At 34.7% G+C, this 13170-nt stretch overlaps 1 protein-coding gene across 1 annotated transcript in view; it reads right to left on the bottom strand.

Moving 5' to 3' along the window:
- Positions 1-13170, bottom strand: part of LOC145685811 (hydrocephalus-inducing protein-like) — a 461224-nt gene that overhangs the window by 139468 nt on the left and 308586 nt on the right. Inside the window, exons 27-30 of the mRNA XM_081758381.1 lie at positions 11819-11930; positions 10494-10636; positions 6929-7082; positions 252-358 (exon numbers count right to left, since the gene is read on the bottom strand). Of these exons, the coding sequence (XP_081614507.1) occupies positions 252-358; positions 6929-7082; positions 10494-10636; positions 11819-11930 (516 nt within the window). The remainder of the gene's footprint in view (positions 1-251; positions 359-6928; positions 7083-10493; positions 10637-11818; positions 11931-13170) is intronic.

The following is a 13170-nucleotide window of genomic DNA, read 5'->3' as shown; positions in this document are numbered from 1 at the left end:
ATAACATTCTTCTAAGGGAAAAAGCTAATTTACTGGAATACTGCAAACATCACATGTAATATTTGTTTGGGATAAAATTATTAAGTAGCCTGAAAGATGGCAGAAAGTATTGGAACAAAATGGAAACTGTACCTTTTATGTTTACGTAAGGCTGAACGAAACTATTTTTGTTAATCTAATATTTATAAATATCTTTTATATGCTCTAGTTTCTTACTAAGCTTAAAATACTAATAAATGAGAACACTGAACCTCTTTCCTTTAGGTTGACTTGTAGCAGTTGGTGTCTTGGATTCTCGTACACTAGCTCGCATGCTTTCTTTAGTCTCTGCGAGGGAAATCCTACCTCCTTTTTCAACCTGTAATTTACATATAAATTTACATATAAATATAAGCAAATAAAGAAGAAAGGCCACATTGCCAATTCCCATTTCCTAAGAAGGTCGTATATGATACTTTTGAACATATATAATTTTTGTAGTTGTTTTAGAGTAATCTTATTAGAGCTACAGTAACAATTTATATGAAAATGTATAACTCTATAATATATCATATTAAAAATGATACCATAAAGCAAGAAAATTTATTATACTTTTATTCAGTGTTGGGAAGTACCTAGGTACATTTAGTATTTGATACCTAGCACCTGTACCTAGTACCTATTTTTAGGTACATTTCTTAGGTGTATATATATTACAAAATCAAGATCTTAGATCTACAAAACCAGCGGATGTTTTCGAGGATATATGCGGCTTTTTTCTTCCAGTCCCATGTCCAACAAGATGGAATTCTCCATTTGACTCGATCACAAAGATTGTTTCGATCAAAAGTCATCTAGGAGACCTATGCGAGCGATTGAACATAGGCAGGTTCAAAACATCTGACATTGATTTTTTGAGTGAATATATCACACTTATGAATCTTTTGGCGTCAGCGCTGGACAAACTGCAGGGTGACAACTGTTATTTGGAATTTGTTTTACTATAGTGAATCAAGTGAAATCGGAACTTCACTCCTTAACACATTTGGAATTCTATTCTCCTCTTGTAAGCTCTATCTTGGATGACTGTATCAAAAGCCTTCCTAAGACACGCTTTCATCGGCAGGTAATACAGCCTAAATGCAAATACTGTCCTATTTGGATGACAAAAGCAAAGATCTGTCAGTATTGCATTCGTTCCCAATTGCGAAACAGATCTATTTGAAATATAATACAATTTTGCCCTCATCTGCCCTAGTCGGACGATTCTTTAGCACCGGAGGACAAATTTTGGCTGCGAGAAGAATCCGTCTAAATGGCGATATGTTTAAAACTTTACTACTTTTAAAATTAAGTTACGCTAAGGAGAAGAAATGAAAAATCAGAAAGTTTGCTACTGGTGAAACTCGAACTGCTTCATTTAGACTCGCAGTGTATTAGTAAAAGCTACAGTGGGGCACAAGGGGAATAAGTGTTTGTATTTTTGAACCATGGAAAAAAAAACTACTCACTTTTTATTAATATAAATTTCGTGTAGTCATTTTCAAATAATGTAAACTAGACCTCTTCTTAAACAGCGACCTAGTACAAATTATTTGTGTTTACTGTTCGCTGTCAATGTTATACTTGCGCACGGGAAATCCTGGAATAGAATTTCTGTTAAGGAAATACATTGAGCTTTCGAGAAAATTGTGTAGTCTGTGATCATGTGTACTTTCTTTCGAGATTCTTCGTCATTTCTGGACTAGTTAGTAAGTGTTCTGCAAAAATTGTATTCATTAAGTGGTAGTATTTCAGTTACATGTATTAACTGATAATTGTTGTTGTGAAAATAATATTTAGCAGTACAAAATCAAAGAAAAATCCGGAAATTTCAGATATAAATGCGAGAAACAACTGGAGCAAAATGAAATGGATAAATTTTGCTCGGTTAGTGAGCATAATTTTTTTTTCTGGTTGATTTGCAATACATCTCTTCGGATAAGGTTTGTTACAAACCTCAGCATACAGTTTCCAAAGAAAATATTTTATATATCGAAAGAGTTTGAGAAATGAACCAGAAAATACAACTATGTTCACTGAGCGACAAAATGGATATGCACTCATAATCTACAAAACTCAACTGTCCTTATCTAATGTACAATAACCCCCCCCCCACCCATGGTCTATTATTATAATTGAATAAGTTATTATTATTAATTAAGTTATTATTATTATAACTTCATTTGACAGACGACTGTTCATTTTTATATGAAAATTCTTGGGTAGCAACTAGTACCTAGAAAAGTACCCTAGGTACTTTGATCAATATCTGTACCTGTAGGGCCGGACTGGCTACTAGTTGGCCCTGGCTGCTGACATATTGGGTTGGCCCCGAATTCTCAATCCCCCCTACCGCCAATTCCCCAATTACTGTTTTCCTATCCTACTGTTAAAAGCACTCTATTATCTTTAGATAAAGCACTCATTTCTTTAGTAACCACACCGTACGTTATAATATACGGTAATCATCATAATGTAGAATCAGGGTATATGTTATGTAAGAATATTTATGAGAACAACACAGACAGTAATCGTTAGCATTTTCTTTTCTTCATCTCGCCTTGGGATGACTGAGATTTGTAATTTGTTGATAAAAAATTACGGACAAATCAATTTAAAGTCAGCACTGGCGGTTTCAGTATTCGGGAACAAGGGATATGATAGGCTGCAAAAAAAGCATAACCTGCATGTATTCCGAAATATTTTTCGACGGGGGGTGGGGGGTGGTATATACCTTCCGGAACAAGCACGACAAAATCTTCTCGTAAGGACAGGAATATCAGTAAGCACATGTGGTCCACGAACTACGTCAAGTATCCAGATTGGGTGTACGTACTTATGCAAATTGTGTGCACATATAGGGCTACAGGCGGGTAGTAATGGAACCACCTAATATGGTTGCTACGTGATAAAAGATCAGGAAAGAAATTATTAATAGTAAATCTTAATATTGCTTTCATAAAGTGATTTAATAAATTTTCATTTCGACTTACGTAATTTTATTCCAAATTAATGTGTATATCCAGTTCTTATCGCAATAGCAATTTGTAGTATATGAATATACGACGATAACCGTGAAGCCGAATTCAACAGATGCCATGGTTTATTTAAAAGAAACAGCTACGTACTAAGAATTTACTAATTTTTCATTTGTCAATCCTGTAGATTCAAGAAGTCCGAATTTATAATCCTCTAGTTAATATAGCACTAACTTCTATTCCCACGGTCATTTTCGAAACGTCACGATAAGGATATACACTACCTCACATTGTGACTTATAACTGACCGCGGTTCGATATATTGACTGATAAAATTGGCAACTACTGAGATGAAAGCAAACACTCATAAGTAGATCGGAGTTTTATGCAAATGCATATTTTGTTTGCTTATATGCATCTCTGTTAAACTTGGTAGGAGTTTTTAACAACCGAATACAGTTCGAATTTGATGTTTTATAGTGCATATAAATGCATATTTCGAAGGTTAAAGCATATATTAACGCTTAAGAGCATATTCAGCATATTATGTACGTTTTGTTTCAGATATACGCTTATAGTATGCAATAAATCCAATTTTAGATTGTATTTTCAATGAATTTAAATGTCTATGTAGCTTTTTTTTTTTTTTTTTATGGAAGGATAGAGGAATATATATGGACTAATATTGTTAGCAACAGATCACCAGAGCAAAGACGCTTATAATTGGCAAGACTTTTAGAGAAATCTGATAAAGTCTCATTGTAATATCGTGTCGACATCAATTCAGGAACAAGAGACATGAAGAATGATGCTCTGTGAATGCTTAGTTCTAGTTAATGAAATTGAGCATGAGCTCCAGTCACTTCCTGGTGAATTAGGATGCTCTGTGGAAAAGAAATTAACGGATATTCTTACCAGAAACCCAGAGTACAAAATAATTAAAGCCATGGGAAATATACCTTCTAGGGTTATATCCCAATTTGCCAGAAAATATAGATACTAATCTTGCTCCTTTCTATAAATGTTGTCCGGTAACATCTGTTGGTGTTGGCAGATTATTTTCTGGCTACAAATGTCACAAACTGATACCAGAAAATGTAGAAAAACATCTCATGATATACCGTAGGGTTAATTGCAGGAAGGACTAAATCCTAGTCCTTAGAAACGAAAACTTACTTTTTTGTATATAAAATATAATTGTGAAGGAAAACTAGAAATTGTGTTCCACTATGATCATTTTAATCAACGTTGCCAACCTCGGAAAACAAAATTATCGATTTTCGTCCTTAAAATTATCATATATTACAAAAAATTATCGTATATTCGTTATAGGCGTGATAATTGCATAAATAAGTATAATACTACTAATAATAGCAATAATATATAATAAACTTATATAGTAATCTTCAGTTTCGAACTCCACATCGGTGTCACTATCCTTATCATACTTAATTACGCAAAGTAATTACGCGATACGTAATTTCACTTGCCACAGAACGATTCTAACTTCTTTGTTTTTCACATCCAAACAAAGGCGCTAACATTCATGTGAGCGAATAATAGAGCCATCTATCATGAACAAACAATATTGCCACCTCCACGTAAATGTGATGGATGCAGGAATGCAGGGTTACCAATTCTCAAATCGTTATTGATTTATTTTGGCGAGAATGACTGTTAAAAATGTGTGTTTTATAATTCTTTAATGCACACCTACAATTTATTGGCACATTCAAGGCTGCTAAAAAGTGTACGTTCTAAAATTATCGTATATTCACCTATTATCGCAAGGGCATTATCGTATATCGTATTAAGGTTTAAATTATCATATATCACAATAAATTATCGTATGGTTGGCAACCCTGATTTTAATCTCATCTATGTATGCTTCAAACATTTTAGAATATATACAATGCAAATATAAGAGAAGACTCTGGAACGTAAAGTACACTTTCCATATTATATTTCACTTACAAAACTTCTGTCACATCGATGTATATTTGAAAGTGTTCTTTTTTATTGTACTGTTAGTGCATATTAAGTGCATATTTTTACACATTTAACAGCATAGTTGCTTACATATTTCATGAATTTTAAGTGCATAAAAATCCGCTTACTACTCATGAGTGACCCCACAATGCCAAAAACACGGGATCTTGTTACAGAGGAGACGGCGCGACGCCGTGATATCATAAATCATGAAAATGATCTCAGATCTCTTTCAATTGGGTGTCAAATTGTTATTTTTCCTAGGCCAAGAAACTACGCTTTCAAGAATTGTATTGTCAGGCCCCTATACTTTCGGCTCGCTTTTATATTGCGCGATAGGAAGCATGTTGGATTTCACTATTGTTATTGCTTGCACCATAGAGGTCTGCACGAGCCGGAATTTTTAGTCCAGGCCCGGCCCGGCCCGTGAATTTATGAGAGATCTGACCAGAGTCCGTTATATAAATTAGCATTTATGCCCGAGCCCGGCCCGAGCTCTAATGATAATCAAATGAGCTCGAAATAAGATCGAATTACAGAAACTTAATAATTAACGCAAAATTGTATTTTTATTTACAACAATTAGGGGCTTAATTTTGCAGCTGTGATTTAAAAGTTCTCCAGAAAGAACGGTCCAATAAATATCGTTGTACAGCACATTTACAAAGTTAGGCCCGAAAAGGTCCGAGAAACATGGTTGTATATTTGAAATTTATGGCCCAAGCCAGCCCGGACCTGAAGGGATATATACTTTGTAGGCCCGAGAGCTGCCCGTGGGCCGGGTCGGGTTTAAGCCAGTGCAGACCTCTATTGCACAGACATGATTTTCAATCTGACATGGACCATTCTTATTTTGAGTGGACGTGAGTCTCAACAAACTTTTAATGAAACGCTCAAAGAGCTTGATTTATGCAGATTGCCGTTGTGACTCTTCACAACAATATTAGTTGTAGTACACATTTTCCATTTTTTTTATTTTTCTCCTGGCCCTCTCTCTTTATTAAAATTTTGATTTGGCCCCCTTTTGATTTGGCCCCTGTCTGGGTGGCGATCACCGCCTAGCCACCTGGGCCAATCCGGGCCTCTGTACCTGTACCTAGGTACATGACCAGCTAGTACCTAATACCTGTACCTAGATACAATTTTTGTCAGTACCTTGTACCTGTACTTAGGTACAAAAAATGAGCACCTAACCTAACACTGCTTTTACTTTTTAAGAAGTATGTTTCTAGTATATTGCATATTTCTTACATAATTTAAGATTTTTTATAATAGACTCGAACCAGACCATAAGGTCGAACTTTATGACTCCGGAAGAGTACAAACGATGTTATAGGAGGAAGGTTTCCCACCCCTGGTCTACTTAAAAACCTATGAGAATTTTGAAAATCAGAAAGAAAGTCTATCAAAACGCTTAAGCAAGGATACAAAATTTTCTCGGAATTAAAGAGCAAAAAGTAATTACATCACAGAGCCAGTTCGTGATATATATTGCATTAGTGTAGCATTAGTCGCTGCATTAGTAGCTACAGAAAAGAAAGTAAAATATATTTTGTTAAGTGAAATGATCACTTTCAGTTAGGTGTTACCATCAGGCCAATAGTTTACCATATGTGTAAGCTCAATTAACATAATATTATTAATACCAACTGCATCTCTAGGTATATTATCGTAGGCTAAATACTACACTGTTTATCGGTAAAAGTTAGAAAATATTTTTTTTAAACATGGAAATTTTCTTCTTATTCGTAATTGAGTACTAACTAGCCCCGAAAGTATTGAGTAACTTTTTTGTTGTTGTTTTTTAGTTAACCTCAGAAGTATGAAATGAATTACCGGTATTTCTGCATCCAACTACATTCGCAAGATCTGTTACTTCTGCAACAATTAAAAGAGGAAAAAATAAATAAAAAATTCGTTCCAATCGCGCTTGTACTTACAGATGCTCTGTTGATTTCAGATGCCCTCAATATCTTATTAATGACAAACTTGAAATCAAATAATCCATGGTTTTCAATAGTTATTGTGGAAGTTTTCTTTGTTCCAACAGCCATAGGTCCAAAATTGATTTCTTCAGTTGGAATAATTTTGAATCTTGAAAATTAACAAAAAAGTTTACTAAAATAATTATATGAGAAAGAATTAATTGACATGTTATTAATATAGTATAACCAAGGAGTTATTTACATGGAAGTAAAGGAGCTATCACCATTTAAAAAAATCGATACACTAGAAAGCCCAAGGAAATACGCAGAAGTTCGTCAAGGAGGGTTCAAGCTCGCAAATCCATATACTTTCAGGTGTTTGTATACATATGGTAAATATTTATTGCTTCATTATATCTTTCATAAGGGGAATTGAAACTTTGAAATCTGCTCCTTACGTATACTACTGTATACAACAACAACTTGAAATTTCATTGTTAGCATTGAGAGTTCTTAGCAAGTAAAATAAAGTAACAAAATCTGAACCAGGGGTGGATCCAGGGGGGGGCTATCCTGGTTACTTTCTTATTTTATATATAAATAAAACCCATCCCAGAGTTTGGAGCACTTAAAAATAGCTCTAAGTAGCAGTATTACAATTCACTGCCGCCGCCCCCCCCCCCCAGAAGTCCGTCCTGGATCCGCCTCTAATCTGAACAAAGCAGTGTAGTTTTAAAGCACATATTTATCTACTGTGTTATGGTTTCCACAATTTATCTTTCGTTTTTACCAGACGTAGTATCTTCTAATGTGTCTGATAAAGACAAGGATAAATTGCCGAATCTCTAACATAGTTGTTAAATCCTATAGTTTTAAAACTGTAGAACTGTGGTCAGAGTTTATTGTTTAATTTACTACTTATTAATGCCCTTATTACAGCAATAATAGTAAAATAATTGAATGTTCAATCCAGTTTTGACTAAAATGCTGATATTGCAGTATAAATGAAAACGAAAGATAGAGAGAAGAACACGGAAAACTCAATTGTCTTCTGGTCTTCTTGATCTCCTGAATTTTGACATTCAAGAGGTGAGATGATACAAGAAAAAAACAAATATACAGGGTCGAAGCAACAGTTTCTTGCGCCGTTTGTAGTGACAACAATACACTCACCGCTTTTGCAGTCCCGAGTAATTTTGTTGGTGGTTGTGAAGGTGACATTCAAAGCAAAATTTACCAAAAATTTACCCCTTTCCATTTATAAACTTCCCCGTAACAAAACTAACATTATAAAGTGACTTTATTTACATTTTGATGTTGATAAATCATGTATTAGGTCATCAAAGTTATTTCTTTCTTTTTGTAATGTCTCACGTTCAATGTTGATTAAATTTATGTGGTTTAAATTGTAATTCTGCTGTATTGTTTCTTTCTTCTTTTATTTCGTAACTTAATTTAGAAAATGAACGTTCAATGCTTGTATTACTAACCTTACTGAATGAAATATTCAATGCATCATACCACGTTAATGTTAATTCTATAAATTAAGTAGCCTACAACTTAGCAGCAAAATAAAACGGGGTTCAATACCAACTTTTCTTTAACTTTTTTTTTTTTTTTTTTTTTTGCAACAGAACTTGAAAAACGACAATCGACAGTACTGAATTAAAGTTTTCAACGTAGTTATAAATTACTCCCGATACCGTTAATCTTTTCCAGGCTGTGGTAAGTGTACTTCTCACCGAAAACTTCATTTTCGAATTCTCCCTGGGAAGAGTTCGTATATCTTAGTACTAAGTATTGTAGTAATATTAGAACTTGAAAACTATTGTAATTCTCATCCTGCATTCGGTTGGTTTATTATAAAATCACAGATTATCACATGTAAACATTTCAAGAAAATAACGAAAACAATTCATTTCAAAGATTATGAGATCAATCGTCCAAGAGATCACCCAAAATTATGATAAAATTTGTAAGTTTAGGCCACATATCGCGTTGTCTACCTAAACAACATAATTTATGAGGCATATAAAATATCTATTACGCTATCTGTTGATGAAAGTATAATACTTTTCATAGGCAGGTCAATACTGGAACAATATATACCCTAGCAACAGGCCCGTATCCACGGGGGGCAAGAGGGGGCCGGGCCCCCCTAAATTTTGGCTGGCCCCCATAAAATTTCACGGTAGGCTTGCAAATGAACTATAATATGGTGATGAAGTATAATATGATTGGGTCGCCCCCCTAACTTCTACCGTCCCCCCCTAAAATTTTGGGCTGGCTACGGGCCTGCCTAGCAATCCGTGAAGAGAAGATAAAAGATGTGGTGTCCAATAGATTTTAGAACTGGGAATGTGTTAGCTTTGAGTCTACCACAACTGTCTCAAGAAAGAACAAAGATGGAATAAGTTGCCAGGTGAGGGGTCATGCTGATATCGTTACACATGCTGTGATAAAATTAGGGCAGGCGTTGAGAACTTCTACCAGCTTCGAGAACATATCCATGGTATCCATCATATGCTACCTGAAAATGGTTGAGTTGAGTTGATTTTGAGTTTAACGTCCCTTTTCAGCAGCGAGGCTATATGAGACGTGGACCTACTGATTAACGTGGAATCCGAACCACATGAGCTCCCGCCGGGAATCGAACCCGGGTCTCCCGCGCCACAGGCGTGTACGCTAACCGCTTAGCCACGGATGAGCTCTACCTGAAAATGGTAACATTATATGCTATGTATATGTGTTGATCTAGGAATTGTAGACACGTTTGTATTCTGGAAAGTGAAGTAAACAGAAGAGATCAGTGTTCTCAAGACTAACTTCGCTTTCGTCTTTGGCTAGCAAGACAATTGATTGCAGGTTTCTAAATAGCAAATACAAAAGATTATCTATTACCTGAGGACAGTCTCAGGGGAAGTAAGTTTCAACACAATTACTGATTATTTGCCTGCTTTGGACAAAGCTTATAGATGCTGCCTTTGGTGTTCCACGAAAAGTAACTGAAAAGAAAACTAATATAAACAAAACTTGTAATGTCTCTTTGTGTTTCGTTTCATTCCAAGTAAAATGTGGTTATTGAATGCTATATTATCTTATTAATGTTCTCTGTGAGGGCTTAGACTGTAAAAAGTTCATTATCTGTAATTTGTTTGTGTGACAAATAATAATAATAATAATAATAATAATAATAATAATAATAATAATAATAATAATAATAATAATAATAATAATAATAATAATAATAATAATAATAATAATAGACATTTAGAAATTGCTGAACATTTTATAGTGACACACTACGAGCAAAGTAAGTACATTTCTCACTACAAATGTCAAGTAATCGTCTTCTAAAACAATTCAACGTATTTCATTTCATACACACATTCTGATTCTAGACACTCATTATTGGATCATTGAAATAAAAAGGATTGAAAAAGGGTAAAACGAACCCGGAAATATATTTACACAATCTTATAATCCGATTGTTACAATTGATTCTGACTGGTCAAACTTGCGAAATAATAATTGCCAGTCTTCTACTGCATAGCGCATCTAATTCTACCTATTATCTTACCTGGAATACACAGCTGTTCCAGATATAAAAAATGGCACTTGGGCTACCTTGTCAGTAATGTCTGGATTGTGCGTATCTGTGAACAGACATTTTAATATAGGAGCCGATTTTATTCTCATTTCGTGTTGTGGAACGAACAATATCTAAAAAAAAAAAAAAAAAAAAAAGTCAAATATAATTAATTCCTTAATCACTATAACTATGTAAATTAAAATATTATTTTGCTTTGAATATTTTGTATAAACAACAAAATGATTTGTTTAAAATGTGATTTTCATTACTTCTCCTATGAGCAAATAAAATAGTAATAGTAATAATAATAATAATAATAATAATCTAAATAAAATAAAGAGTTTGCTTGTGTGTTTGTTTGTCTGTCTGTCTATATGCGGCCTAGAAACCAGACGAGACGAGTGGACCGAGAGTTACCAAATTTTGATTACGGATACCTTGGTCCAAGTCCCAGATCAAGACGAAGACTTTTATTTTAAATTTCGAACCAGAGGATCTCAGGGGGGGGGCGCTCACCGGGACCGGCCTGGGGACCAGACAAGTTGACCTAGAGCTACCAAATTTTGGTCACAGATACCTTGGTCTATGCCCCAGACCAAGACGAAGCGCTTTTGTCCAAATTCGAACCAGGGGGCGTTTACTGGGCACGTAAAAATAGTAGAAAATGATCGATATTGGTGTCGAATTCATAGTCTTCGCGATCTCTGAGATCAATGATGAAACTCCGATTGCATTAACTTCCAAATACACCCTATTCGGCTGCAGGCCGGGGGGTCACCGGGTGGCGGGATACCGAGGCATGTAAAAGTAACCCAAAATGACCGATATTAGTGTCAAATCCGTAGTTTTCGCGGTCGCTGAGCTCAATGGTGATACTTCCTATAGCGATGACTTGCAAACTCAGCTACCATTGTATGCGAGCCGGAGGTCAATGGGGAAGGGGAATACCAAGACAGGTAAAAATAGGCCAAAATGACCGATATTAGTGTCAAATCCATAGTTTTCGCGGTCGTTGAGATGAATGGTGATACTCCCACAGGCTTGACTTCCAAATACAGCCCCCATGCGGAAAATGGGCATATTCAGCTAGTAATAATAATAATAATACTTTCCTTCATCGGAATCATATAGTGAGATAATACTTGTTAAACACAATCTCGTTAAACATAGATTTAATTATATTATCATCACTTTCTCTTATGACGTGACATATGAAAATATACCACTATTTCAAGTATATATTTCTATTTTCATAGAATCAAATTTTGGTTTCGTTTACTCAATTACGTACAAGTGAAAAAAGTTTTCTTTACCTGAACATTAATAGGTCTTTCCCCATGCGGAGCTGTACCATTATTTGGAACTACAGCAAATGATTTGCGAACCACCTTCATGTCAAAATCTGGTATGTCTTGAAATATGAACCTAATTGAAAACAAATATCTTAAGGTTTAAATTGTTAAATAATAAGAATAATTATTTATTTCATTTCGTTTTGATACAAATAAATAAACTAAAAATTAGGGATGCACACGAGACGAGTCGAGACAGGATTTTCCTGACAAAATTCGAGTCGAGATACGGTTCTTGCAATAGAAAAATATACATTTTTCGAGTCGAGACATCACTTTTACAACACATTTTCGAGACGAGACAGCCACAAATCTTGTCTCGTGCTCATCTCTACTAAAAATGAATTATGCAATTACAAAGAAAGGTTTGTACGCTACCCTGGCTGGAATTCGAAACCCAAACCCCTCATTTGGCAGGCAGTAGCTCTGATCAATTGAGTTACCAGAGTAACACGACAAATTTTATGTTTCTGATGCAATCATCAGGCATGTAGTAGGTCGGCTCGAATTCCAGTGGGTTGAGCACTCAGAGCATTGTAAAGGAGATTTTAAATACAGGATAGGGCAAGAAAAACAAATAACCGAAAATAATTAAAATGATATAGAATAATTTATTATTTTCTTGAATGCTTAAGTGATTTTTGCACTCTTATGCTACATTCTTATGCTAATGTTAAGTTTTTAATAGTTTCTTTCATTATAGATAAAAAAAATTGTTAATAGATGAATATGAATATGGTAATACAACAGTTAAGCGATACAGAGTAGTAGTCTGATATCATTAGATTTTACAGACATTCTGTGATCTGCATGATCTTAATTTCAATCAGAAAGTCTTTCAAAAAGAAAGAGCCATCATCCATATAAGCCAGGGAATAGAGCAGTGTTACAGAAATTGTTTCAAAAACGCTTATTTCCAGATGACTGACTTAGAAGTCGAGACCCAACAACATGTGATACTTTCCTCTGGGGAATGTTAAAAGAGAAATGTTTTAAGCCAGGCCCACGAACTATGGAATATCTTTGTGGGAATAGTAATGAACTATAAAATAGTAATTGGGGCTATATCCCTAAAAAGTGGTCAGCATCAACGAACGCGTGGAATATGTTATGTATGATGGCATACATAAGATGTCATTGTAGGATAGACATAAATAAACTGAAGTTACTATGTGTCGGTTATCTTTTTCTTTGCCCTACTCTCTCTATATATGTATATTAGCCCGTGTAACAATGAAGTAATCCTGAATTACCAATAGGTCGTACAATCCGAAACGAAAACAATATAAGGATATCATGAGTTAAAAGTTTGT

Source organism: Thermobia domestica, chromosome 1, assembly GCF_964235325.1.
Source record: "Thermobia domestica chromosome 1, izTheDome1.hap1.1, whole genome shotgun sequence".
Lineage (NCBI taxonomy): Eukaryota > Metazoa > Arthropoda > Insecta > Zygentoma > Lepismatidae > Thermobia > Thermobia domestica.
This window is presented reverse-complemented; position numbering and strand designations above follow the sequence as displayed.